This window comes from Aspergillus pseudonomiae (assembly GCF_009193645.1).
Source record: "Aspergillus pseudonomiae strain CBS 119388 unplaced genomic scaffold BDV37scaffold_27, whole genome shotgun sequence".
NCBI lineage: Eukaryota > Fungi > Ascomycota > Eurotiomycetes > Eurotiales > Aspergillaceae > Aspergillus > Aspergillus pseudonomiae.
In genome coordinates this window covers 225,580-252,968 of record NW_022476019.1, presented here as the reverse complement: position 1 = coordinate 252,968, position 27,389 = coordinate 225,580, and the positions used below count along the sequence as shown (strand labels likewise).

At 49.6% G+C, this 27,389-nt stretch overlaps 8 protein-coding genes across 8 annotated transcripts; 3 read left to right on the top strand and 5 right to left on the bottom strand.

Annotated features, from left to right (window-relative positions):
* Positions 1–843: 843 nt before the first annotated feature.
* On the top strand, positions 844–3,296 carry BDV37DRAFT_103254 (MFS transporter). Its single transcript, XM_032078221.1, has 7 exons — positions 844–1,308; positions 1,487–1,586; positions 1,649–1,661; positions 1,735–1,952; positions 2,008–2,157; positions 2,216–2,619; positions 2,670–3,296. The coding sequence occupies exons 1-7, from the start codon at positions 1,062–1,064 to the stop codon at positions 3,215–3,217; spliced, it is 1,680 nt and encodes a 559-aa protein (XP_031942214.1). The 5' UTR covers positions 844–1,061; the 3' UTR covers positions 3,218–3,296.
* A 2,206-nt stretch (positions 3,297–5,502) lies between these two features.
* On the bottom strand, positions 5,503–6,278 carry BDV37DRAFT_246521 (uncharacterized protein). The gene has a single exon (XM_032081770.1). The coding sequence runs from the start codon at positions 6,132–6,134 to the stop codon at positions 5,781–5,783; it is 354 nt and encodes a 117-aa protein (XP_031942213.1). The 5' UTR covers positions 6,135–6,278; the 3' UTR covers positions 5,503–5,780.
* A 4,103-nt stretch (positions 6,279–10,381) lies between these two features.
* Positions 10,382–11,604, top strand: BDV37DRAFT_282426 (uncharacterized protein; the record flags this gene model as incomplete). Its single annotated transcript, XM_032087048.1, has 5 exons — positions 10,382–10,415; positions 10,892–10,957; positions 11,036–11,198; positions 11,265–11,338; positions 11,393–11,604. 5 exons carry the CDS (start codon positions 10,382–10,384, stop codon positions 11,602–11,604), a joined length of 549 nt encoding a protein of 182 aa, XP_031942212.1.
* Positions 11,605–12,032: 428 nt separating this feature from the next.
* BDV37DRAFT_246519 (NAD-dependent epimerase/dehydratase family protein) lies at positions 12,033–13,146 on the bottom strand. The gene has a single exon (XM_032081769.1). It carries the CDS (start codon positions 12,967–12,969, stop codon positions 12,073–12,075), a length of 897 nt encoding a protein of 298 aa, XP_031942211.1. The 5' UTR covers positions 12,970–13,146; the 3' UTR covers positions 12,033–12,072.
* Positions 13,147–16,877: 3,731 nt separating this feature from the next.
* On the top strand, positions 16,878–19,298 carry BDV37DRAFT_246517 (ankyrin repeat-containing domain protein). Its single transcript, XM_032081768.1, has one exon. It carries the CDS (start codon positions 16,912–16,914, stop codon positions 19,120–19,122), a length of 2,211 nt encoding a protein of 736 aa, XP_031942210.1. The 5' UTR covers positions 16,878–16,911; the 3' UTR covers positions 19,123–19,298.
* A 1,610-nt stretch (positions 19,299–20,908) lies between these two features.
* Positions 20,909–21,523, bottom strand: BDV37DRAFT_282423 (GNAT family N-acetyltransferase; the record flags this gene model as incomplete). Its single annotated transcript, XM_032087047.1, has 1 exon — positions 20,909–21,523. The coding sequence occupies one exon, from the start codon at positions 21,521–21,523 to the stop codon at positions 20,909–20,911; it is 615 nt and encodes a 204-aa protein (XP_031942209.1).
* Positions 21,524–22,063: 540 nt separating this feature from the next.
* Positions 22,064–24,645, bottom strand: BDV37DRAFT_293568 (putative rhamnosidase B; the record flags this gene model as incomplete). Its single annotated transcript, XM_032089448.1, has 4 exons — positions 22,064–23,246; positions 23,307–24,025; positions 24,083–24,559; positions 24,622–24,645. The coding sequence occupies 4 exons, from the start codon at positions 24,643–24,645 to the stop codon at positions 22,064–22,066; spliced, it is 2,403 nt and encodes an 800-aa protein (XP_031942208.1).
* An 897-nt stretch (positions 24,646–25,542) lies between these two features.
* On the bottom strand, positions 25,543–26,488 carry BDV37DRAFT_271108 (lytic polysaccharide monooxygenase auxiliary activity family 9 protein; the record flags this gene model as incomplete). The annotated part of the gene is made up of 2 exons (XM_032084672.1): positions 25,543–25,635; positions 25,715–26,488. The coding sequence occupies 2 exons, from the start codon at positions 26,486–26,488 to the stop codon at positions 25,543–25,545; spliced, it is 867 nt and encodes a 288-aa protein (XP_031942207.1).
* Positions 26,489–27,389: the final 901 nt, after the last annotated feature.

The following is a 27,389-nucleotide window of genomic DNA, read 5'->3' as shown; positions in this document are numbered from 1 at the left end:
TCTCTTTTTGGCCTTTCTCGGGCCATTCCCTATGCTCCACCGTCACCCACATAACCCGCACGCACACACACAGACAGTGTCGACCCCAGTAGGAAGAGGTGAAATGCCTCAGCCCCAAAAGCGCCATGAGGAGAGCGATCCTGCATCCTCAGGTACCATAAGACTAGATGTACCGATAGCAACAACGCTGGCCCGCGCAACGACACGACACCTGTTATTCACACCGAAAATGGGGGCCCTATGTATTCGTACCGGGAAGGAGCAAGTTTCAAGCGGACAACATCAGCTCTGCCGTAGTTCTGGCGTCGAGCCTAGTGCGGTGGGCCTGCTCGTTCTGCGTTGATGTTATGTCAAATTTTCACCATTGGTCCTATAACGGAGATACATTGTTGCATGAATCGGGGGTTATATAGGGTGCCACAATTCCCCCGTCCGTTGTCTGCTGCTTGCGGATTCCTATCCTATCCTATCCTACCCTCTTCTTCCCCATTCTTTCCTCTCCCCACTTGCCCCATCTTTCGGAGGAGGTATTCCGTTACCTTCCTCAGTTCACTGGAGTCCCATTCTGACTACCGCGGAATCGTCTGGCCTCCCTCTTTCCTGTGTGTCATCTTTGGGCTGTGAAGGACTGTGGTTACCGGGCTATTCAGCCGAGATAATATACGAACCAAAAATTGTTACGGACTTTTTTCTCTGTGGTATCGGACAACACTAGATATAACAATTCTAGGACCGAGACACCCATACCGGATACTCCACGCACCCAAACGGAAATCCAGAGAGCGACCTGTGTTGATAGAATTCCATTGCGCCAACTCCCATTGTGACAACCCTCTGCAGCTTTGTTGCCCAATCCTGAACTCACGCCAGCCATTGCGCCATCTAGCATCTGCCCTGAATAACGCCTTGTCACGACTTGCCCACTCACGATCCAGGTTGTAAGAGTTACCCAGGAGCAACAATTCCGAAAGACAACCCCAGCAGCCTTTAGGTCGTCCGTTTCTGCTAGCCACGCGCCTGATCCCGATCCCCTTTGCGACCACCCCGAACGCCTGATCAAGATGGGTAGTTGGATAAAGTCCTGGCAACGGGACCGCCTGCAAATGCCCGAGGTCGTGATCCCACTCGCCGATGCCCCAAGTTCGACCCCCCATGCGGAAAAGGATGGCGAATCCAACGTCAATAGCCTGGATTCTCAAGAAAAGGGCGCCGGCTCTGCGCCCGAGTGCTGCACGCTAACCCTGGAGGCCCTTCGTGCAGAGGTGGAAGGCGCCGTTGCCGCCTCGGGCCATAACTCTGTCTATGATCGTATGTTCCTGTTGCCTTGCCCTGGAGTAATCATTGAATCCACATGAGCCGGCTATGGCCCTGATGCCACTGTTGCCGATCCTACTCCTTTGCCATATCCCGTTTCGCCTTCCCAACCATGGCCCACGACCCGAAATTGACCGAGGACTCCGTATGTCTGACTGAGAGATCATCACAGGCAAAGCCAAAGTTATTAATAGAGCCATCCAGGATATCGGCATGGGCCGTTATCAATGGGAGCTCTTCATCCTGTGTGGATTTGGCTGGACTGCTGATAAGTGAGCAAACCTATTCCTCATCCAATCTACATGATCTCGCTCTAACCACCTCACGCGTACAGCCTCTGGCTACAGGTATGACTGCTCGATTCTCGTCCGAAATGCGTCGAACGAAGTGGGCCAGCTAGACTAACGTGATCGTGCGCAGGGAGTTGCCCTGACCCTCACCCCGTTGTCAATGGAATTTGGCATCTCCGAATCCTACGTTCGTTTCACCACCTGTGCCTTGTTCGTGGGCCTGATCGTTGGCGCCACTTTCTGGGGTCTTGCATCTGATCTCATTGGACGTCGATTGGCTTTCAATACGACGCTGTTCATGTGTGGCGCGTTTGGTCTGGCGTCGGGCGGTGGTTCAAGCTGGGTCGGGTGGGTTATGGCCAGCCCTGGTTTGCGTTATCGTGATGGCTAATGGGAGTTCCAGTACTTGTGCTCTGTACGCTTGCTTGGGATTAGGAGTAGGTGGAAACCTGCCGGTGGATGCTGCGATCTTCCTCGAATTCTTACCCACGTCTTCCGGCCATATTCTGAGCTCGCTGGCCGTATTCTGGTCGGTGGGTACTTTCATAGCCAGGTTTGCCTCTCCACCTTCGTGCAGTTTGATGTCTCCAAATGTACTAACCCACGAGCAGTATGCTGGCCTGGGCCTTCATCCCCAACTATTCCTGCACCGACGCCGCCACCTGCACCAAGGCAAACAACATGGGCTGGAGATACCTCGTCCTTAGCCTGGGTGCCATCACTATGGTCTTCTGGATCTGTCGATTCTGCTTCTTTAAGCTGTACGAATCGCCCAAGTTCCTGGTCGCCAAAGGCCGGGACGATGAGGCCGTTGCAGCGATCCACGGCGTCGCCCACCGCAACAAGAAAAAGACGTGGCTCACGACGGAAATCCTGAACGAGCTCGGCGGATCCACAGAGCAGACTGAGAAGGAACAAAACCTTTCCTCGAAGGAGATCCTCGCTCGATCTCTCTCCAAGTTCTCCGTCCAGCAGATCGGCCCGCTGTTTTCCTCCAAGCGTCTCGGCATCACCAGTAAGTCTTATTTTCCGAGTGAACGGGCAATAACTGACAGCCAAACCTAGCCGTTCTCATTTGGCTCTGCTGGACCACCATCGGCATGGGATACACGCTGTTCAACGCGTTCCTGCCCCAATATCTCGGCTCGACGGCCTCGACATACGAGACCTACCGGAACTACGCCATCACCTCCGTCACGGGTCTGTTCGGCCCCATCCTGGCTCGCTACGTCGTCGACATCAAGTACATCGGTCGGAAGGGTACCATGGCCATTTCCACTTGTATCACGGCCGTCCTGCTCTTCTGCTTCACCGCGGCCAAGACATCCGACACTCAGCTAGTCTGCTCCGCTCTTGAATCATTCACACAGATGATCATGTACGGTGTGTTGTATGCGTACACCCCGGAAGTCTTCCCGGCTCCCAACCGAGGCACTGGAACCGGTATCGCGAGTTGCCTGAACCGAATTGCTGGTCTCTGCGCACCGATTATTGGTATTTATGCTTCAGGGAATCCCAGTGCTCCTATTTATGCTTCCGGTGCGCTCCTGTTGGTTTCGTTTGTGGCGATGGTGTTGCTGCCAATTGAGACGGCCGGAAAGCAGAGTCTATAGATTGCGTTGTGGGGAGGTTTCATGTGGACTATAAAACGATCAGGATGTCTTTCAGATGATACCATACTATTGTGTATATGTTGTTTCCAGCCAACTCAGCGTTCATGATTTTACTTTGGCTGGGTAGATAGAAATAGCTTCCACAAGGACTGAAGAAGCTATATTTGCTTCTTATCATACATAGTACTCATGCTGGTCACTAGCTTGAAAAAACCGAACACAAAACGAAACAGCCCAAAACGTGCCTTAGTTTGCATTTGAAGCATCTTGCATAAATGCCGTTGAGCCCAACCCGCCCTCCCCACGCCAACCAGCCACCCATGTGCGTCGTGCCCCTCCTGGCAAATGGTATCCCTGGGAGGAATACGCCAATTGTCGCCATTGCTACTGCGCCGGAACCTCCTCCAGGACCTCCCTTAGTAGGACCCCCAGCCCTAGTGCCGCCCCCCCCCCCACAGCTGGGTTGTTAGCTCCGCCCCAGCAGCATTGTTGGCCTCCCCCCCCAGTGCGATCATTTGCGCTCCCATCATTGCGGTTGTTGCCTGCCCGGTTCCAGTCTCCGAGGGGGACTTTATTCCCCGATGGTGCATTTCTGCTGCGGCAAAAACAACAACAAAAATTTTGGTGCAGTACCACCCACCATTTTCTTCGGGCTATAATATCTTCCTATTAGTATAGCTTCCAATGAAGATCTAAAGTTACCTTACGTGGGGGTCGGGTGAGGGTATCAGCCCTTTCAAAATCGTCGATGGTTTGGGCACGTATTCCTAGTAGGAAACCCAGCACTAGTGCCCGCCCAGCCAAGTCGTTGGCCCCTCCCCCAGCGGCGTTATCTGCCCCAAGACGTCTGTTCTGGTCTTGCAGGGGAATGTCCACATCCGATTGCACATGCCTGCCACGACACAAGTAGCAGCAAAAGTTCTCATGGAGTACCTTACCATACATAGTACTCATGCTGTACGCTAAAAATCGGCCTTTTGCTATTTAAAACCTTTCCTCCACCGCTCCCTTGTGAGCCACTGCATGGTCCCAGTAGGCGCTGGTGGTGCCGGTGCTTGTGCCAGTGTTGCTGGTGCCGTTGCCGTTGTTGCCGTCGTTGTCGCCTCCGTTATCGCAACTGTTCTTGCAGTAGGTGTTGCAGCTGTTGTTGCTACCGGTATTATTGTTGTTGTAGCTGGTGCTACATCCCCTCAGCTCAGTGCTGTTGCCATTCCCGACTTCCGAACAGCTACAACAACTGCAACAACAACAACAACAATTTTGGTAACAAACTATCCACCACTTTCTTCGGGCTATTATATCTTCCTATTGGTATAGCTTCGACTCAAGATCTAAGGTTATCTAATGCGGGGGCCGAGTTAGGGCATATGCCCTTTCGAAATCGTTGAAGGTTTGGGGCGCGTACTCCCCTCGTGGAAGTCTATATAATATAATAGGAGATATTATTAGCCCTTTTTCAAAGTTCACCAAAGGTAAATATAGATAATACGAACCGGTGTTTCGCTCGCAAAAACACGATTGCAAGCCATGTTGATACACCCCCTATTATAACTAAACCCAGGACACCGAACCCAGAATATCCGACGTGCCAGGCTGGGCTCAATTCGGCCGCTGTAATCTCAGAGGCCGATAGGTTTGTTATGGTTGTTAAGGTAGGCAGTGACGGCATTTTTGGGATTGTAGAACACAGATGTGAGTGTGTGCTGAACCAAACAGATAAAGGTATCATAACGAGTAGTTATACCTCACTGGGGACGGCTTTTCAGCACGCGCAGGCCAACGAGAAATCAGGCGTTCTGTGACCTTGTATTGCCGGGGAAGCATCCTATACAATTCCTATATTAGTGTAGAACATAGCTGCAACCGAAGAATATCTTGCTCTATCCATGTGGCAATCCCAATGTATTCTCCAGGTCCGGGCGTAAATGCCACAGTCATAAAGACTGTGGGGACTGTTGAGAAACACAAAGAAAGCACGCAAGACCAAAAAAAGAAACAGAAAAGGCTCATTTGGCCGGTTTCTGAAGTCCCAAGACGTTTCGGAAGGCGCACGAAAATGTTGCGCTATGGCTGAGGGGTTGTGACTCGCCCTCCCCTGGCCAAGTTGTTGAGAGGACAACTATTTTCTCCTCACCTCCTTGACCAGAGTCGACTGAATGTCGATTGCAACTTGTGATGCCGGATTCGACGAAGGCCCAAACCACGGTTGTCACCTTATTAACATACTCGGGATTGAACATAGGCAACGCTTTTTGGTGCCGCCACAAGCTAGAGTCCGTGACAGACACGAAGAAGGAATCGCCGGTTTTCACATTTTATCGCTGCCTTACTGCGGCCCGCAACGCCTCGCACCGTGTTGCACCCCGGGTGCTACCATGCAGTGTTGAAAAGTCGGATACTCTTGGCAGTGCTTGCATCCAGGTGGGCGACGAATTTGGCCGGTTTGGTAAACCAGAATATTGTTGCGGTATAAGGCAAGGCCGTGGGTGCCATATCATCAATAATGACCGTAGAGAGCGGGATGAGGAATATGTGCGTTCACTTTGCGGTGCGGATATATGCGTCAAAGAAATGTCCACTTTGCCTGTGGTGTTGGAATTCGGACGAGGAACAGCTTCGACTCTGCACACTCATCTCGTCGCCGACAACGAATTGCCCTCCTAGATAGCAGTGCTGATCGTGTGATCGATTTAAACCCCAATACTGGATTCCTGTTCCCCAAGGGACAATCGACATTCCGGCAACTGTCGATTCTCAGCTTTGGATAAAACAAAGCTGGATCGCTAAGATGGATTGGAGCCAACGCTAGACTGATCACGAGAATCCTTTCTGGCCACGAGCGCGGTGTCCAGTTGGCATCACAAGTACCAGATTCAAAGATGAGTGGCACGATAGAGGGCCGCAAACGTGCTATCATATCACCCCTATCACCTCTCGCTATGAGCTGCTCACGTCGAAGATTTCGCACAGCCCGGGGGTCGCTATCATATCAATGTGCCGTGGCGGGGTCAGCAGCAGTGTTTCTGACGGGCTGATAGCTAGTTAACATTATGAACAAGACTAGAACGATTATAGACTGGGTGTTGTACATTCAGAGAAAGGCTTTGTATGTTTGGAAAAGAAAAGTGATCTCATTCTTGTATTGAGCCGATTCGTGGCTCCGGCGAAGCCGTTCAACATGTTGTCGAACGATCCCCTTCGCGAAATACGTTCTCACTATCCGTGAATCGCGTCGGAATCACATTTGGATATGGGCTTGTAATGGGCGGAAGGATGTTCGTGGTAGTCACAGATACAAGGATAGAGAACAGCAAGCGGTGGTAGAGGTCAAAATGATCGAGATTGTGGAGGGTAGATTGGCAAAGGGAAGTATGGTGTAAAGTAAGAAAGTGTTGAAGAGGAATGATGATCAAGCAGAATGTGGGATCAGAGGGAAAGTACGAAAGAGTTGGGGAAGTACAAGTAAGTGAAGGGCAGTCAGTCACTTCACTGGTTTAATACCAGTTCTGTAACAGGTCGGTAACAGTGTCCACCTTGAACTTCTCGTTGCATACGCAAGGAGGAGCTCGACGTGTGGGTGTGTTAGTGCATCCGTACCAACACAACAGCAACAGCAGTATCAGTTTTCCATCACACACACCTCCACCATGGAAGATATTATACATACATTCGCCTGGAAAAGAGGATGCAGGTACAAAACCAAGTTCTAAAGCACCGAGGACAATTGAGCCTACTATCCCAGGCCCCGAGTAGGCACAATGCTCCATATTACTCTGTATACGTCGTTTCCAACCGACCCAGCGTTCGTGATTCTATTTTGGCTGAATAGATAAAAACACTACACTCTTCAATAAAATATACCAATTATTAGTGTACAGCTCTAAGAATACCATGCACAGAAAAAAGAAAAAGAAAACCAAAGAAAACCAAACAACCCCCCTCCCCCCCCCCAAAAAAAAACAGAAAACAGAAGACAGAAAAACTCTACTGCCGTTTGCATTTGCACTCCAAGGGTTTTAGCCAGAATTTTCACAATGGTCAACCGAAGCTTGTTAGTCCTTTCTGGTGCTGGCCCGTTCCCCGGCGTATGCTGCTCCATATCCCCCCTATCCTCCTGCTGTGGCGCATCGCCCTCATCCTCTTCGACCTCCCCCTCGTCCTCTTCGGCGTCCCCTTCACCATCTTCGGGGTGGCCCTCGCCCTCTCCGACGTGGCCGTCCCCCTGACCACCCTCGGTATTCAAATCGTTTCGTCTAAGCCTCCCCTCCTCGACGAGTCGCATTTCGATATTGGGGTATGGCTCCTCCGCTGCGCAAGGGCAGCCGCAGCAGCAACAAAGGTTTTCCACCAAGCATCGCCATCATGGTCTCTGGGTTGTGACAGCTTCCCATCAGCATAAGTTTCACTCAGGAGCAGGGATCATCCTACGGCGAGCTTGGGTCAAAATGTGAATCTTTAAAAGTTCACTAAGTGTCTTTGGCCTGTACTCCGGGTACCTATATAATTGTAGATTTATTAGCCGTCTTTGAATATGAAAACATATTTAATATTGACTTGAGCGTACCGGTGCTTGGCCTGAAGCAGGCAAATGCGATACCATGTGTAAAATGCCCCGATTAATATGATCGCCAGCAGGCCCAGGGCAGACGAGCCTATATACCATCCGGGTGGATGTTTGGCGGCATACCCGAAGAAAGGGGGTTAGACGCCCCTATAGTGGAGTTCATTTTTGTCTTTGAACGTTTCGAGAGACTCTTTGTTTAAATTAATTTGTGAAATTGTGCGCTTATTCAAAAGCAGCTCGAAAAGTGGCTCAGAACGTGGATTGACAAGTGGGTTGATTATTCGATGTACAACAAATCCAAACAAAGGGTAAGGTCGTAGAAACCTGCACGTTTTTGGAAGGCATTGGCTCGGTTGTTGTCATTCGAGAGCCCTGAGATCTACTGCAGTTGCCTTAAAAAAAAAAAAAAAAACCACAAGCATGGGGAACTCGACCAATGATTGTGGGCGCGGTTGATATGGCAACAACAGCCTGAGCAGTCTCATCGGGTGGCTATGAACCCTCCTCCCTACTAGTTTGTAGCAGCTTTCGGCAGTAAGAGACCGGATTTAAACCGGTGTCGTAAACATTTTTATATTTGTATACATATCTGTTTGTATGATTTGTAGCGTGATGGCCAATTCGGGAAGTCGCTGGACTGGGTCCAGCCTGCCGTAAGATGCCTGAAGCTGGCGGTTTAGGATACTAGGTATTCATTGCTCTGGGAAGAATTGGGATAGATGATACGCCTTTCTGCACCGTCTAGAAGGTTAGACCTAAAAAAGATTATATCTGCTAGGAATACTTGCGGAGAGGATTGACCGGTCTAGAGCATAGAAAGTTTGACGATAGTGATCATAATGAAATAAGGTGATAGAACAATAAGGGCTGGATGACATCTTCTACGAAGAGCTTTCACTACATTACAATGGCTAATTATTATCTTGTTTATCGCTGAAGCTGATACCACCAAAACAATGCCTCTAAAAGATTGCCTTGCAAAGAGATTTGAGCCGCTTCTTAGGTATCTCGAGGATAAGGTCGAGCAGGGCGGCCACTTCCGACAAGCCCAGCAGCTTCGCCGTAAACAGCAGAAATGGCGCAGCTATCAGGCTGAGCTCTGAGAGTGCTTCCAATCCTACATGTTCGCTACTGTGTTCCTGAGCTACCATTCAGAGCGAGAGGGTTACCTACAAGCAGAGCATGAGACTCTCTTTCAGCAGCTCCAGAAGAGTCCGTCTGTGGCAGATACCTTGGTAACGGAGATGGAGAAGATTCAAGGAGATCTCCAGGAGATCAATAGGACTATTTGGACATGTGAACGAGACTTGCACAATACAATGATAGATATTCCAGATGGGCTCTTAAAGCGTGCTTTGCGTGCTCGGCGCCGAAGCAGTGATTGGTATCTTTCAGAATGGTTGCAAAACCAATGTGCAAGTGTGGGTGGCTGTTGTGCCCGAGGGTGTGGCTGTTGTACGAAGCCTCGAAGCTCTAGACATCCAAATCATCTTGGGCATTGTGTAGGGGTTTGCAAGTGTTGCGAGGAAGCGAGAGGATTCAAGCTTGATCTTGAGGAAGGTGATGAGAATCCGATGTTAGTACAATTTGATTATGAGGAGGCAGACATCCAAGAACGGCACTCTTCCTATACAAAAGAAGCGCTTAACGCCTATATCTGGGGAGTTTGATAGCTGCTTCATCCTGCTCTTACTTTCGCTTTCTACGATGAATACCAATACTTTTGCTGCTCTATCCTGTGAGTAGTACTGTAGTCATTCACGCGACTACTGTGGAAGGAATATTGCATTATTTCAGAAATAGCCAAAGAGTAGTGTCAAATAGCCGGACTGAAGGCCTAGGATCAGCTGTATGGAAACCAAACCCCTATTTCCTTCCACCTCTTATGAAAGTCAAATACTGTATTTATGGATCACCGTGCCAGGAGCCCTTCCGACCTGTGGATTTATACAAGATCCCAGTTTTGTAGCTTCAAGCGGTTGGATGTCACCGGCTGTCTTGCTGTCTGTCTCGTATTTACCTCCTTTCTTTAGCGTCTCTCTTTGGTATTAGTATTGGTATTGATGTTGCAAATGATTCCCTCTGAATGACTTCACGAAGGAGCATTCCCCTTCGACAGATACGATGACGATTCACATGTCCACTTGCTATGCATGATGAATTACGCGGTGACTTAACTCTGTCATTCATTCTCTGGCATGGGAATATTCCTTCGTCTATATATTTCTTCTCTCCATCCTCTGCCCCATCCTCTCCTTCTCCATTCTATCCTCCGGCCTCCCTCAGTAGGAACACTTCTATCAGCCCTCTCCTTTTTGGCATAAGGTGCTGACTTGTCTTATCTTCCTTGGTCATTTGGCACATGGAAAGCTGGCGGATTTAGACCTCTTAGTATGATTTGGTTTACATACTATCTACTAGCAAAAAGGTTCAGAAGCAAAGAGCAAGGCAAAGCACACAATGCCAGTGCGGCCAACACTGGCATCTATCATAAATCCTTCTGCCTCCGCCACTGCACCAGCAGGAGTAAGCCCAGAGTGGCGCCTTGGTTATTCTGGGTTCGGGGTACGTGGCCTCATAATAATAGGGGCAGTAGCAACATGGCTCGCGATAGGTTTGATGAGCCAAATATCGGTATGTATTATCTATATTTAGCTTTGGTTAACTTTGAAAGAGGACTAATAATATGTTGTACTATTATATAGACCTCCAATGGGAGAATACATGCCCCAAACCATTGACGATTTCGAAAGGGCATATACCCTAATAAGACCTCCACGTATGATAATCTTGGATCTTGAGTGGAATCTATACTAATAGAAAGATCTTATAGCCAGAAGAAAATGGTGGATAGTACTACACGAGAATTCTTGTTGTTGCTGGTTTGAAGCCCGACAGTAAACGGTCAGACTGTCGGGAGGCCAGGATTTTCCACCCAGTGTACGACATTTGATCAGGATTTTGCAGATGCGTGTGCATCGTTAGACCTCACCGGCCTAGTCCGACGAAACATACGGTAAAAGGAGGAATTCCTGCTGTTCCCCCTGGCCCTCTCCCCTGGGTAGAATGTCATAGGGCAGGTAAGTTGCCTGACGCAAATATCCATCTAGGCTGGTACATCGCGTACTCGGGGCTGAGTCTCCTGGGCCTAATCTTCGGCGACTTGGTCACCTGGCGTATGGCACGTGTATGTATTGACGATATTCAGTTTTATGCACGTTGAAAGAAAGCTAACAATATCTATTATGATATAGACACCAATTGGGGAGAATTTACATCCCAGCCCACTTCAAGGAGCGTGCCTATCGTCGAGCCCAAATGGCACGCCATATATTCAGCCATCGGAGTTGGTGGGCTAATTATAATCGGTGGCTGCACCGCATTGTTTGCAATGGTACTACTGAAAGCCAAGAACAGGTATGTATTATCTATATTCAGTTTTATGCATATTGACAAAAAGCTAATGATATCTACATGACATAGGCACCCTTTGGGGGAATATACCCCAACAACCTATGAAGATTTTGAAGGAGCATACAGGCTCACGCGCCCTCCACGTAAGATAACCGGTGATCTCGAGTAGAATCTATACTAATATGAAGATCTTATAGCACGGAGAAAGTGGTGGAGGGTGCTCGGAGAGAACATTCTGTGTTGTTGGGTCAAACCCAACAAGGTGTCGATGAATGAGCTCCTTCTTGAAGAAGGAAGGCTGCCACCTGCGCCTGTCAATGCCCCCGTCAACCCGCCCGGTGAGAATTGTTTGGCCGTAGGGAAAGACAAAGCAAGATTAAAAGGGGAAGTCCAGGGCCCCTCTGTGTGAGATGATCTCTGGCCTTGAGAACCTGTATTAATGAGAAGCTGTCATAGTCAGACAACGATGGTGGCGATGTACCATCGAGAGCATTTGTTGCTTCTGTTGTTGTGCTTGGACGAAAGCGCAAACACATCCAAATCTTGAACCCCGTCCTACAGAGGAGGGGAGGGTCAACAGGGGAAAACGGAGTGGAAGAATGGGCAATGCCAGCGTCCAGGATCCGGCCAATACGAATACTAACACGACGGCGGGACGTGAGGCAACGAATCCAAACGATGGAGGGGCCATTCAACCCAATTCAAACAACCAAAGCACGTGGTCATATATTATTTCAACTTGAGCAAAGATTTTACGAGTTAAAATGGTCGCAACTAAGTAGATAGGGCGATTGCCGAGTATCATGGATTTACCAATGTGTTTTATTGATTCTTGTGAAGCTACTTCTATCTAGCCAACTCAACTAAAGTAGAATCATTAGATTAAGGAGACAATCTCACCAACCGCTCTGCTGACATCGTGACGGCGATATCCAAGTCTCTCGACATCAGCTGGATCTGGTTCATATGACACCATATTTCCTCGGCCCGAGTAAATGACAGCATCAGGTAACAGTGGGTGCTCTTGATCAAGCGATGGAAGCGTCATGCTATTACCGACGGCGTCGAAGAATATCTGGAAATAACTTGCGAAGCTGAGATTCTCGTCGCCTAGTAGGTACGCCTTCCCCGGCTCACCGTGTACTAAAGCACCTGCAATTGCTTCCGACAGGGACTGGGTTGACATGAAGTTCGATCCACCACGAGGGCCAAAAAATGGGATCCCTAGCTCCCCTTTAGCGTAGCGTATGTAGGCTTCAAACACGGGCGTACTCATTCCGGGCACGATCCCTACGACGAATGGTGCCTCGAGAGCGCATGCAATGAACTCCTCTCCTGCAAGACCAAGGATACCGTCGGTGGCCAGCTTCCGTGAGCGAACGTATGCGTTGGAATCAATCGATGCTTCCGCAATGTGAGGGTAGAAGCTTCCAATATAGACAAAGCGCTTTACGCCGGCATCACGCGCTAAACGAGCGAACCGTGGGACGGCCTCACCATTCACGTGGAGAACATGCTCATCGAAGTTCTCTCCCGGTGGTGTATGACGGATATCATGGCCAGCAGCGAAGACAACTGCATCGAAGTCAGTTAATTGGTCCGTGGTGAAAGTGTCTCGGACGAAGTCCCCCTGGATATATGGAAGCCGGACAAGAGCGGTTGTCTCTGGTGGAGGGCGACGACCTGCAATTGAAACGTCATGGCCAAGTGATTGCAGGTGTAGAGCTGCGTGTCCACCAATGGTCCCGGTACCGCCAATGACAAGGACTCTCATTGTATTAGTAGGTGGGATATCGCGGGGAAGGTGAAATGAAAGTGATTGATGCAGTGAGTCTGTTCACGAAGAATGGCTACCGTTGAAAGTATACAAGGCCACACAGCGTTTATAATCAGATATGAAGCTATGAAGCTGCGCTTCTTTCTTGGTTTATCAACGGATAAGAGGTTGTGCTGCACAACGATGAATATGCAGCGCTGGGCAAGTATATCGTCTCGTATAAGAAGGCTGCACGTGTCCGGGATCGGATCTTACCGAGATCCGGCTTGGCGATGGACTATTCCTCTTTGGACAGCGAGATGAAGCTAAGTTCAAACTCGGTACATAGTACTAATTCCGAGGTCCCGAGCCCCGAGTCACGTTGTTATCATCTCGAGAATGTGGTAGAGACAATACAAATGATATGATGTCCTTGATACTGTTCAAAATGAGGGATACATTAATCTAAGGTTGTGCGTTCCAGCTTCAACTAGTTTCCCAGGTGGACACAATGTATCTTTGCATCAGAACAAATATATATATCTCGAGGCTTTGTAATGGCTCCATCATCCGACCAATACTTACCTCCAGGCCGGGGAATGAAAGGGATGAAAGAAAAATCACGATATGTAAATAGTTCCAAACTGCAAATAGACCGGTGCAGTAGACTCATACCTACAGGGCTACTTGAAGCGCATCCTTGAGTCGTATAGGCGATAGCTCGGCTACCCGATGTTGGTCTAAAGTGTCGGAGTTGCGCCTCTTGCACTACATACATTGAAGTACGAGGAAAACGTGAGCTCGTTAGCAAGATCCAGTACATATGTCACAGGATATGAATTGCCATTCAGGAGTCTAGACAGCAACAAAACTCCATAGCAGGCTACTCTGCCATGTTAACTTCGACATTCCAAGTTTTTAACGCTGAGTTAGAAGCTAAACTCTAAATGATTGGCCATCTATGTCTGTAAGGGACCCGAGCGCCCACTGATGCCTCAATAAGGCAAAGCTGCCACTTGCGGATAACTCAATGGGTTTGAGGAATGGAATAGATATATTTGACTTCCCTAACGCACGGGGTACACGTCACTGGCAAATTAACAAGGGAGATTAAGGAGTTATAGTAATGTTAACATAAGGTTAAACACAAGAATGGTTGCTAATTACGATCTACAAAGGAGGCTCTCTACAGTGAGGCTTTTGAACAAAGTGTCTATATCCCTTTCCTTATCATGCACATACCGTGTTCGCACATCATACTTTTCAAAAGGCAAAAGGTTGCATTGATTAGCGGCGATTGCCGCTTTCCCCGACCTGCACTAACCTTGGCAGAGATTGCCTGTGGGAGGATCGATGACACATTGGTCATTATATGAAAGGTTAGTTAAGTTCGGCAGTACTTGCATGTTTGTGCGTCCAGCTGAAACACGCACTAGACATAAAGGCTATTTGACGTGACATGAGTGTTCACTGTTGTCTTGACAGCTCGGTTCGTGCAACGCCCCACATCGCGATGCAGCACTGCTCTACTGTGTAGTGAACTGCACATAGTTAATATCCCACTGGAGCATTCGTAGAATTCATCAAGAGATATGGCTCAGTTGTTCGTACCGCCTCAAATATGCCTGCAGAAACTGGCTGGGTCCATCACCTGAAAATGATGTGGGCCAGGTGGAGACTTTTCAGGGAGAGCATCATTGGGCGGGCAAGAGGACAAGATAATGGGCCATTTAAACTTTAGAAGATCGATACTTTGCGCTCCACCTGATGGCAGATGGCTCTAGGTGGGCAATTGCTATTCGTTCGCGACGTTGAGAATCTAGGCGGCTGAACAGTCCGATCCACGATAGTCAACGATGGCAATGTAACCTTGCGCTGACCAAATCCTGAGGTGATCCTCCAAACCCATGGAAAGAAGGTGCAAAATGTAGAAAGCTATCGAAATTCGGGACTTGGAAAGGAAAAAAAAAAGCAGAAATTGTGACTAAAGGTTTACTTTAGACATGAGTAGCATACGACGAAGTCTGAAACATAGATAAGCACAAGGATGCGATCGTCCGCCAATCGTCGACGCGGAGATGCCAGGATTAGAATTAAACAAGAGTCTTCGGTTCTTGTCCTGGTGCTCCTTGCTGTGACGGTGCGAGATTTAGTGAGACATTTGGCCAGGGTTTGAAGGCGACGATCACACGCATGAAGCGCAATTTGAGGTTTAGGGCTTACCGCTAGCCATGAGTCTAGTTTCAGCGGTTCCAAAGGTTCAGACCACTAGCCGCCACCAACCTTCTTGCCCTCCGAGATTACCACGAGGCTGGGTTCCTTGGTGGGATCCGAAAAGGGGGCGACGAGTGAGCGAGAGATAAACCAACAATCAGAACAAAGAAATGATTCTTGTTTAGTAAGATATCCAACACCCGAGGTAGAAGTCCGAGCAAAATTAGGAGGGTTAGACTAAGCATGATGATAGGGCATGCTTCTTTGATTTTGGCACCACGCCGCCAGACGTCAAAGTCTGGTTCTGTCCAGACTCCAGGTTCCACCCGCGCTGAATCAACGGCTTTTGTCCCTTATGCATGAGGCGCCCCAGTAGCCAATCTTTCGCAACCATGACCAATTTGATGCGCCGTGCGGGCGAGACTTTCCGAATATACCCAAGGTTCTCCGCTCAATAAAGCGCAGTCTCGAACACGTGCCAAGAAACCCTAAACTGTGTTCGCCAAACTTTCCCCTTGGCATCGCGTCAGATTTTCGCGCCTTCTATCCCAGCTGCTGACGGGATGGAGACTTGGCTGAGCAAATTCTGACCCTGCGGAGGTGCAGACTTTTCTTTACCGTAGGGCAACAGGGAAGAGTCGTGATCACGATCTGCTGAATGATCAACTGCAAATTATGGATAATATACGGTGTGCAGGATGCAGCAAATACGGCGTCGCACCATAACCAACGTCGATCGGGGCACTGTCGCGAGGTCAGACTTTGAGTTTTTCCCAGTTTTGTGAAGTAGATTACGTGCACAATATTCGACGGTACGTCTCCGATGGGTCTCAAGAGTCCCAGGATCTTGGTTAGCTCCAGGCACGGGATCATCATGGCTAAGGGCAATGCCCACAAAGAACCCCAATTGTTTGACTAGCACATGGTACCTTGAGACGGGTTCTTGCGTGGCCCACTTTCCCAGAGGAGCCACTGGTAGTATCCAATGAGACTACTGGACGAAGAGAATAGCATTTTGGGTGAGGGTTAGTTGTAAATCGTTGGCTGGTCGCGGTTGCACAGGCATCGCGTGCGCAGGCGGGCCTGGTTGCCCTCAGTTTTCCTTAAACCCCGACGTCGTACCTTCCACGACGAAAAAAGACTCAAACGACCAACCGAAACTGACAACAGCACATAAAGATACACGAATCCCCACTTTAGACATACGAAACACCCCTCACGTCCCGCAGTGTCATGGCTCCTACCCCGGAGGATGCCGTTTTTGCAATTTCTGCCCAGGCAACTCAACTGGGCAATCGCATCTCCGTGCGGATGCTTGACTACCTAAGTACGGTTCATGACATCCCAGATGGCTTTGGAGATCTCTCAAAGGTCTTTCTCGATACATGTCGCTCCTTGTGGACAATTGAAGCCGGCCTCAGCGAGTCGACAACTGCGAACCGGCCCCTGCCCCGGATAATTATTCAGGAGGTGGAAAAGAAGTTCACAGATGCATACCGAGAGTTTCAGCACCTGGACCGTGTCGTGACCAGGCTTATCCAGTATGAACACCGTGGGGCGCTGGGAAGGTTGCAAAGAGGATGGAACCGACCTAGCCACGAGCTGGGCAAGATCCGGGAGTCGCTCAAGAGCACGACAGAGGCTCTACAGATCAGTGTCCTGGCTTTCCATTGGTCCCTAGGCGATGCAAAGCCGGAGGAATCGGTCGGAGTGGGATACGCTGGGCTCGCTGCGGCACTTGATCGGATGGCGAAAGGGAGATCAGTGGCTGGAATCAACAAGGCGAAGACACTAGAGCGCGGGATCGCCGAGATGAAGCAACCATCGCAGGCCGTAAAGGTAGCGCCCGCTGGGCCTCCTCCCTCGGTGCCTGTTCCACCAGTACCCCCGAAACCCTCATTCAGCAAGGACGATGTCAGCAGAGATGCCGGCCTGGGCAGTCCGGGCAGAACATTGGTCGACTCAATGCCGGAAACCATGTCATCTGTCCTGTCACTGGATTCCCTCTCGTTATCGAGCTCTCAGCATGGGAGAGATCTAGAGCTATCACAGACCAGGACTCGTACTACAAACAGTATCCGAGATGATCATCCCCACCTCCAGAGCCCTTCGGCATCCACTCTAGCTCAGGAGATAGAGACCAATGCTAGTTCTGTTCTGCCGAGCAAGGCATCACACCGAAAACATGATCTACCTCGCATGCCGCAACGGACGCCGAGTAATACTAGTGCTGCGAATGTCGGTCACCTGAAGAATGCTTTAGCATCTGCCGTGCGAGCGAGAAACCATCAATTAATGGAACAGCTCCTGGATAGTGGCGTATCACCGGACATGGGGGAGAATACACATCCCCTGAATGAAGCGATTCTGCACCGTGATATCGAAGGGATGCGTCTGCTTCTGGCCTTTGGAGCCAACCCGGATGCACCGGACCAAGAAGGAAAGTCACCACTCTTCTCTGCAGTGGAAGGATCATTCATGGATGGTGCAACCTTACTGTTAAAGTACCGTGCCGACCCATGTCTCATGGCCGGATCCGAGCTCGAGTCTCCACTTGGTTTGTGCATCACGAGCCTTAAGACGGGTCTCGTCCATGTCCTACTCGCGCATGGGGCAAATCCCAATCATGAGATGAGAAATGGCAGCACAGTGCTCATCGAAGCTATCCGGAGGAAGGCTCCTCAACGACTAGTCGATCTGCTCTTGGATGCCGGTGCAGATGCAAACTTGAAAAACCGGGAAGGGAAGTCGGCGTTGTTTGAAGCCGTTCAGACCGACCAGGTGACGGTCGTGACAACACTCTTAGACCATGGGGCGAATCCAAACCTCCCTGGACCGGAACATGTGCTCTGGTCAGCCATCTATCGGCCAGCCTGTTTGCGAATCCTGATGGCCCGTGGAGCCGATGTCCGAAAGACCCCAGGTATTATGGAGCAGGCAACAGGCATCAACAACATTGATTCCGTGCGAGTTCTACTACAAACTGGCGTTGACCCCAACTCTAAGAAAGATGGAATTTATACTCCATTATGTTCCGCCATCCGAGACGATCGTGGAGATATTTTTGCGCTTTTGCTGGCTAACGGCGCCAACCCCAATGTTATGGCATCCGAGTATCCTGCGTGGAAATGTGTTACTCACTTCCGGACACATCTCCTCCCGGATCTAGTCGACGCCGGCGCAGACCTCCACCAGCCACCGGGCATTGTCGAAATGGCCGTGCAAGTCAACAACGGAGAGGCCGTGCAGTGGCTCCTGGAGCACGGAGGCGCGAATCCGAACGATCGCAATGGCCAGGGACACACAGCACTCACAACGGCGATTCGGGATAACCGCGTCGATCTCCTGACTCTCCTGCTGGCGCATGGAGCGGATCCTAACCAGCGTGGTCAAGACTGGCCCGTGTGTATGGCCGTCCGGTCTCCAACACTCCTGCAACAGATCCTCCCCGCCGTGACAGACCTGTCGGCACACAAAGGCGTCATGGAGATGGCCGTGTTGGCGAACCAGCTAGAGAGTATCAAGTTGCTGCTCGCTGCGGGTGCCAGCGTCGAGTACAAGAACGGCGGTGTTTTCTCCCCGTTAACGACTGCGCTGCGCGAGGGCCACGAAGATATTGTGCGGTTCCTGCTGAATGAAGCCGGCGCAGACCCCAATGCGCCTGGTGAGCATCTTCCAATTGTCAAGGCAGTCCGCAGATGCCACGATGGGGACTTCAAAATGATCGAATTGCTGCTCGAGAAGGGCGCAGACCCGAACATAACTTATCGGGACTGGAACGCGGTAATGGAGGCCATCGAGAACCGAGACCTGAGGCTCCTTCAACTTCTGGCAGAAAAGGGTGGAGGCGTCGATCTTGAAAAGCAAGATGAGACTGGCAAGACAGTAATGCAGATGGTGGATGCATCTGGTTGGAGTGAAGCAACACAGCTTCTACTCGACAATGCGCGCCGATGAGGAGGTTTTAATGGCTGAGACTATATACCCAATTTTCCTTTGTCTATACCGAAAGATAATTTGCCAGAGAGGATATTTGAAGTAGTTGACTTCGTACCAAGTCAACGTCCGAGGAACCATTTCTACGAGGCTGCCATGGAAGAAGGTCAGTGAAGACCAAACACCGATGCGTTTGCAGAGAATCACCTGACCATGGCTGTGCCTTCCAATATATTGTTGAAATGTGAAGTACCATATACTTGGATTTCACCTGCAATGTAAATACCACTATAGTAATGAAGTAGAGCAAAGAGCTTTGTCGAAAAGGAAACCATCAAGCGATTTAGCAGGTTGTGTGAAAAGATCTGTGCTCTGATCGATCCGTGGATGAGGATTTTGATGGCGCTCGAATGAAATGCTATGTGACCACTAAATACCTATCCATGTATATATTCTATATTCTATACCGATCCCTAGCTTACACTGCTTAAGATACATAGATTGCTTGAATTACTGGAATTAATTCAATTACTTCAACTGCTTCAATTGTTAAATTGATTGAATTACTCTTGGGTCATCCCATTGTTTCGCTGCGCATATCTTTCCAGCCCATTACAAGAGAGGCTGGAAGTCCCTCATATTTACCTAACAATAACTTCATGCCTTCAAGAATACGACGTTTTGAAGGAAGCAATCAATACCGAAGTCAAACCATCATAACTTGTACTATGGATGGCACCAAGTCCACCCAAAACACTCTTGTATGTACCGTACAAACGGGTGTTCGAGACGCTCATTCCCAAGATCCCAACTGGACAAAAAGTGCCTAGATCGCACGTTATATAGCTACTACTAAAGGTGCCAGTGTTCACAACCACTGCGCTGTGACAACTCTCCGCGGTGGGCTACACTCTGGTGGCATATTGGCTATCTAGTCTAAGGGCTCATGCCCTTCATTTTATCCGGTGCCTTTCGGACATGGTTCCGAATTTGTCTGAAGAAGACAAATACCAGGTATGTATTGTCTATGTTAAGCTTGACCTACTTTCAAAGAAGGCTAACAATGTCTACTATTGGATAGATATCCCGCACAGGAATTCAATGCCAGCAGTATAGATGAGTATGAAAGGGTGTTACGGTGTAGAACCCTACCAAGTAAGATAGTCTCTGATCTTAAGTGTATCTATACTGATGACAATGTCTTATAGAACCCAGGATATGGTGGCGAGTAATTGTGGAGAATTGTTGTTGGTTCAAACTGCAACAAGATACAGCATTACGGCACCTCAAAAAGCCTAAATAGCTTGGGCCAAACTATTGACGACTTCGAAAGGGCATACGAACCGATAAGTCCCCTACGTATGATTATCTCGGATCTTGAGTCGAAGCTATATTCCTGGGAAGATCTTGTGGCACGGGGAAGTGGTGAAGGGTGCTAGGAGAAGACCGCAGGCGCCCGCCAATAGTTAACAGGTTCCGGGGAGGTATCAGATTGGGAGCAGAAATAGAATTGAGAGAGTTGTCTTGTCAATTGGTTCTTAGAAAAACGGGTGCAATAGCTGGAAGGCTTTTTGTTTTCCTAGTCTCAAAGTCTTTGTCTCGTCGTTACACTCTCGTGCCGTGACCCTAAGGCACGCCCATAAGAGATAGCCGAATCTCATAGGATAGTTGAATCAGAAAAGGCCTCCATTCTCTTCATGGGCCGCGCCAATCGGTATGTGTAGGAATGCGTGTGGAATTGCCCATGAAGTCAGTTCTTCCAAGGGATCTCAGTGTATCTCGCAGCATGATTCTCCTAGCCATGCCTTCACTTCTCCGAATCATCGGTTCTGATCAGGCGAAATTGCATTGTATCTCGCTCGGGTGGTGTCATCCAAGGAAGGACGTAATCTTTTCTTGTCACCTCGACAAGTTCAAACTCACATTTGCGCAAGACCTTAACAGACGCCTCATTCTCCGTATCGCAATATGCCTCCAACACCTTGAATTGCGGCTTGCATGACCAGAAGAGTTCCACAAACGCCTTCAATGCCTCCGTTGCAAATCCCAGCCCCCAGGTCGATCGGTGAAAAATGAAGCCCAGCTCTGGGAGCGGATCCGTTCTCCATGTGCCCACCCATCCGATAAACCCACCATGCGCCGAAATATCATACGTGTGGTTATCTTCGGTGCCTTCTTGACTCCCCTGGAGCTGGTTTGAAAAGGCTTCTAAATCCACATCTCGTCGGAGAAGTACCGCATAGTTCTCGCCAACGGGGTTTTCCTCGAGTAACAAGCTGGACATCCACTGTCGCGAATCGTCCAGTGTCTTGCATGGGCCATGGGCGCTCCATCGGGTGGCCACCGGATCGGACCAAATAGCATGGTAGCCAGCCACATGGTCCTCTGTTAAACGGACGAGTTGTAGTCGTGCTGTCTGCATCTTGGGGAAAGGTGAGTGAGTGACAAGCACAAGAAGACCGCGATGCAGGATTATAAGATAATAAGACCGAGGAAACCAATGGCGCCGCCAACTTCGGAAGGAAGAAGAAAATATGAAAAATACAGGTGGAGAAGACGAAGCAGGAGATGAAAGAAAGAGAAGTATGGTTCTTGCCGTTACAAAGCAAATGGACTTCGTATGTTCGGACTGACTCAAAGGGCTGCGGGCACCGTATGCAGTTAGACAAGTTGAAAATCTATTTATAGTAGTCAGATATAGTGATGCCGAACAAAGCACGTACGTACTAGTACTAAACAGAGTATATACCGTTGATGTCGCTATATTATGCTACAGCATTGTAGTGTCCGCCATCACTCAAGGAGACTTATATTTGTAACAATACGATACAACGTTCGTCACCTGATATACCTGGTTCGAAGACAGACGCATAAATCATGATACAGAGTAAGAGGATATAGTCCGACAACTCTATCACAAATGCAATCTTTCTTAATCTATTTGACGCTACCCCGATTTTCTCTATGCATGTTGCTGAGCTTTGTGAATGAGTTTTACACAGTCGATGAGACCGTGCTCCTCCTCAAGTCCTCCCGGTAGCCGACTAACCACTTTGACCGGCTTCTCGAGTCGTAGCTCGACGTTCTTCTCGCCATCACTTCCGATGGTCCATGAAACGGTCGCAACATTGTCCTTACCCAGCGCAACCTTGGCCTGTATTGCGTCACTAAGTCCAAGGCGCGGTTTGAAGAGAACTTTAGTTGACCCTGGTGCGATAGGTCGAATACCAGCCAATTCCGTGCAGTACTCGTAGATGGGCACACTAGACCACGCATGACAGTCTGACCGCTGTCGAACATCATCCTCTTCCCAGGTTGACAGATTGTTGACTAGCATGTTGCGCCACGGGTCCCACAGCTGGGGCCAGAAGCTGTCGTAGACCTGATCGCCAGCTAGAGACAACGCACGCAGTGCATAAAATCGCATCATATAGGAGCATTTTGCGAAGCGAGAGTCCGCGAACGATTCGGTTAGAATGCGAGCCCGATCCTCCGGTCGCGCTGTCCCAGACAAGACCGCAAAGACCTGGCAATGTTGTGAATAGGACAATTCGTCAGCGATGTTGGCCATGGAATCGGTGAAGAAGCGTCCGTCGTAACAGTGCGCTCGAACGGCTTGTTGCAGCGCGCTCGCCCGTGCTTCGTACTCCTCGGCATAGCCCGGTCGGCCAACGTCGCGCACAAGCTGTGCAGCCTGTTGGAGGACATAAGCGTATAGCATACTGAAGTACGTATGTCGGTTTGATTTGCGACCAGAGGTGGGCACCCCTTTGTCAGGGTGATCCTCCGTCGCACCCCAGGTCGTGACCCAGTCGACATACTGCCACACATCCTCGGGGAGCCCGCTTACAAGGCCAAAATTATCGATATGTGAGTCGAAAAAGTCGAGGACGCCGTCGATCCGAGGGAGGAAGGAACGAGCAAAGCGAGTGTCGCCGAAATATAGATGGTGATCGCACACCTGCAGGACCCAATACAACGGGAAGCCAGCAATAAGCTGAGGAACGTGAGAGGGGAAGCGCGACTGGGTGAGACCCTCAAAGGTGACTGAAGCTGCAAAGTTTGTGATAGCTTGTCGCATCAGCCGGTCGTCACCCGAGAGTAAATAGTGAAACAAGCCGACGGCGCGACTGTCGCCGGAGTATCTGCCAATGTTAACCTCTCCCCGAATACGATCGGAATGACATGGCTGGTAATGGACTAACTGAAGTTGCTCATAGAATGGACAGTCCGAGTATCCGTCAAACATGCAGTTTCGCATGGTGCGAATTGACACGTCCCATATCCGTTCACTGTATTCATCGCCAGACTCGGCCCAGCTGGCCTTGACGGCGAGGGGATAATTCACTTGCGTCGCTTCCAACGGCAGGATACGGACCGGCTCCTCTCCCACAGTGATCTCGACCCGAAGAAGGCGAAATGTTCGGAACCAAAAAGGCTCATACACCACGGTGTGCGTGTCAGGAATATCCAACGTGACCGCGTCGTAAGGGCCAAGGAGATGACCAGCCTTTGCATCTAGCCGGTCGGTCTTCTTGCGAAAGAACGGATAGGAACGGGGCTCCAGCTCGTACCCTTCCGAGTACGTCACTTTCATTGTAATCTGCGACGAGCTAGTTAGACCTTGAAAAGCCCATCGGAGGAACGCAGTTGAATGTGTATCGGCCTGCAATTCCAGCATGTGCGAAGAACGTGCACGAAGGGTCAATGGCCCACTCCCCGATAAGCAAGATGCCCACTCGTCCGCACTAATAGAACTCTCGCAGGCGCGTATCACGTTCACAACGATGGAGTTCTGATCAGGCATTGGAATTCCGCGTGGACGTAAACGCCAGGGTGGGAGATCACCATTTAGCGTTTTGATCCCATATGTTCTTGGGGTCACTGCTGGGCTATAGATAGTTGGGGCAACTCGTTCGTATATCTGTCAAAACGAGTGAATGAGTGCAGCCTTCAGGACTATAGGATGAACCCAGCTTACGTGTAGAAATCCGTCATCTATCAGACCCATGGGAAACTGGATACTCTCATCCACTTGTGCCTGCCATCCCTTCTGCGAATCCAGTTCCACAACATGACTGCCTGTCTCTACACGGCCGACTACCGTGAGTCCCGGCAAGGTCGTCCTCTCAAATGGCATTGCGCCGCGCGAGGATGCAAAGTATCGCACCACCACGAACCGAATCACATTCTGTCCACGGTTGAGATAAGGTGCGATGTCGAGAGTGTCATAATACCAGATCCACGGACTGCTTCGCGCTGGTCCGACAGCGACACGGGTCCCATTGACATAGAGCTTATATCGCGTATCCGCAGAAAAATGCAACTGCGCGCGGGTGGGACGCTCCGGAAGGTCGAGCTCACGGCTGAAATGGACAATTCGCCCCGTGGTATTAACTCGCGACGAATCAACCCAGTCTGGTGTCCAGATCCAGTTGGCCTGGAGGGAATTGATGACCTGGTGAGACGTGTTAGTAGGTCATAGATGTGTCAATGGACTTTTGTCTCGGTCGCGCATACTTTCTGTTCCTCGGGTGTCACCATATTGTCTAAACCAGAGGTGTTCTTTCCACATGTGAGTGTGAGTTCAACGATTCGTATTTGAAGGCATTTGTCGGTCCATGTCGCGTGTGAGGGGCTTGCCTTGTCTCGGGCTATTATCTCCCGAGTTCTCGGTTAATTAATTGCATATCATGTGCGTCGTAAAATCTGATCTATGCGTTATTCAAAGACGAAGTTTTGTACCTGAATACCGAGAAAGGAAAAACAAGAAGAAGAAGAAAAGAAAAAGAAGAAAAGAGAACATAGGGTACTCAAGCGGAAATATAGGAAGGTCTAATGCCTCGGTTAGAACGAATAGCTGCATGCATCAAACACCGGAATCGATAAACACAAGAGGCATGAGTCATGAGGTGACACTAGAGTCAACGTAATATTCCCTTTGCTTGATTCAAACTCGTAGATTGTGATCTGTCTTGTCAAACATCTGGAAAGCTCGTCCATATTCTCTATGACCTGCAACCAGCAACGCCTCTCTTTCCCATCCGACAAGGGTTGACAAGAGCATGCCATGGGAATAAAAAACGTGGATTCCTTAGGAAACACATTCAATTATGCTAGCTGGCGAAGTGGTTAAAATACAACCGAATAACCTCTCTCATGAAATGTCTAGCAAGATCCCGCTGGGAATCCTGACACAAGCAATAACCATCGTGACCACGTGAAGAAGACAGGATACGTGATTCAGGTTTATCAGGTAGGAATACAGGTCCTCTCTCCAAGCATGCGACGAGTTTGCAAAGCCAGTCTAAGCGGCAGTAGCCTTTGGGGTGATGATGGTTGTGGTGGTCACGGTAAGGGTAACGGTTGCTTGCGGGCCACACGCATTACTGGTAGGTATGATGTTAGCCTGAGTCGTTACGGTGGTCGTCTCGGTCACAGTCACGTAAACCGGTTCAAGGTTGCAGGAAGTTGGGGAGGTAAGAGGACTGCTGGCCGGGAGGCTGGGCTCGGGCGTTGAAGATGTCGTCGGTTCTGCAACAGTCACCCCGGTTGTTGTGGAAGAAAAGACCGAGCTAGACGAGACGCCGTGGATGGTAGCAGACTCTGATACAGTGGCAGTCACAGCCGATGCAGACCAGGAGCCTGACGGGGCGACAGAAACCCCATCAGCCTTGACCACATTCGAGCCACCGTCCGGCCATACGCGAGGCCCGGGCATGGTGTAGTTGGTCCAATAAGGGCGATACATGTAGAAGAGAATACCAGGTTCATAGCCATCATAAACTCCCGGGATCTTGACAACGGGTTGGGGAATAGCGGTGCTATCGCTCTCGACTTCGATCTGCGCGCAGTTGAAGTAGAGCTCCGCGCCACCCCACTCACCGGCACCATGTAGGGCAATATGCTCGATGCGAACCAAGTATTGACCGGCAGGGGTCTCCTTGGGCAGGGTGAAAGTGAAGTTTGATCTACCTGTAACTCCCCATTCGATGCCATCACTGCCGAACGATGTCGGGCCTAACTCATATATTTTGAACCAGTCGCCGGACCCGTCATAGTCGCTCACGTCCCCAGGCGCCTTGGATAGGTAGACCTGCATCGGTCCGGGATGCTCGATCAACGCGCCAAAATCGGTGCCGAAGCCAATGGTGTCGCCGGCCTTGACCTTGTAGACGTCGGTCTTGCTGGCAAACTCCTGTGAACCAACATTGCAGCGGAAGTCAGTGCTGTCGTAGCCGCCCTTGTAAGGCATGTAGCCCTGGGTATCCTCGCGTACGTATTCGAAATACTCGGTGAAGTTGCCGTTGGCAATGAAATTGGGGAAGAAATAGTGAGCGGATACTATAGGCGCGGCCGCCAGGGCAAGCGCAAGCTGGAACTTCATACTGATGCAAAGACCGAAAATCTATCAAAGAATGTAGTTCAATCGCCAGGACTGATGATTGAAAAAAAAAAAGGACAAAAAAGAAAAGAAAGAAAAGAAACACGAAAAGCAAAGGCTTTTAACGACTATCCATCTTGGATAGTAGACTACATTGAACTCTGGTACGGCAGAATTGACGGCATGAAGAGCCGGGAAATTGAGGATTAGAACAGCCAGCTCGGCTACTAATCTGACACGACTAGGCGGAACTATAGAGCCACCGTTGTTTCAGTCCTAGGACCGTGGAGCACAAATGCTCTTATAAAGTTCAACGTTCCAGCAAGAAAGCGAAGTAAGCCTATTATACTAGACACTGCAAAGGGCCCTCTCCAACTATCCAGGGATGGTCATGGGTAAGAGCTAAGTCGGTCAGCCCTACTTGCAGAATGGATAACTGCCGGACCCAGCAGGGACTTTAGCCGGTGCCATTCTGCCTGATCAGCTCGTTTTGTGTGGGTAAACAGCTCTTACTACGGAGTACGTAGCTCCCTATACCTAACCACCGTGGACTTAACCTGCGATCTGACGCGACTCAAAATCTTAATTTAACTCATCAACCGAAACACTGAAAGTACCGAAAAGCTCAATTTATTTAGTGGGCAACTAGAGGGCTAATTTATATTACCTATATCTACTTTACAAAATAACATCTTCAAGGCATGCGGGAGGCAGCGCATATATAAATTACCTGGCTCAACTACATCCGATTCAACGAATGGCGGCAGTTTCCGCTTGGACCACACGCAAATAGCCAATTTACGACTATTTCTGAAGAAGAATCCGTAGTACTTTGTGCCATGGATTTTATTATTGGATCGACATGGAATATCCAAGAATTTATGACGAAAGTTGCGTGGAGAGT

Excerpts from the sequence above, each read along its gene's own strand:
- BDV37DRAFT_103254 (XM_032078221.1), top strand. The coding sequence starts at position 1,062 with ATGGGTAGTTGGATAAAGTCCTGGCAACGGGACCGCCTGCAAATGCCC. Across the intron at positions 2,158-2,215 it reads GTGGGTACTTTCATAGCCAG|TATGCTGGCCTGGGCCTTCA; the intron begins GTTTGCCTCTCC and ends ACCCACGAGCAG. Across the intron at positions 2,620-2,669 it reads CAAGCGTCTCGGCATCACCA|CCGTTCTCATTTGGCTCTGC; the intron begins GTAAGTCTTATT and ends AGCCAAACCTAG.
- BDV37DRAFT_246521 (XM_032081770.1), bottom strand. The coding sequence starts at position 6,134 with ATGATAGCACGTTTGCGGCCCTCTATCGTGCCACTCATCTTTGAATCT.
- BDV37DRAFT_246519 (XM_032081769.1), bottom strand. The coding sequence starts at position 12,969 with ATGAGAGTCCTTGTCATTGGCGGTACCGGGACCATTGGTGGACACGCA.
- BDV37DRAFT_246517 (XM_032081768.1), top strand. The coding sequence starts at position 16,912 with ATGGCGAAAGGGAGATCAGTGGCTGGAATCAACAAGGCGAAGACACTA.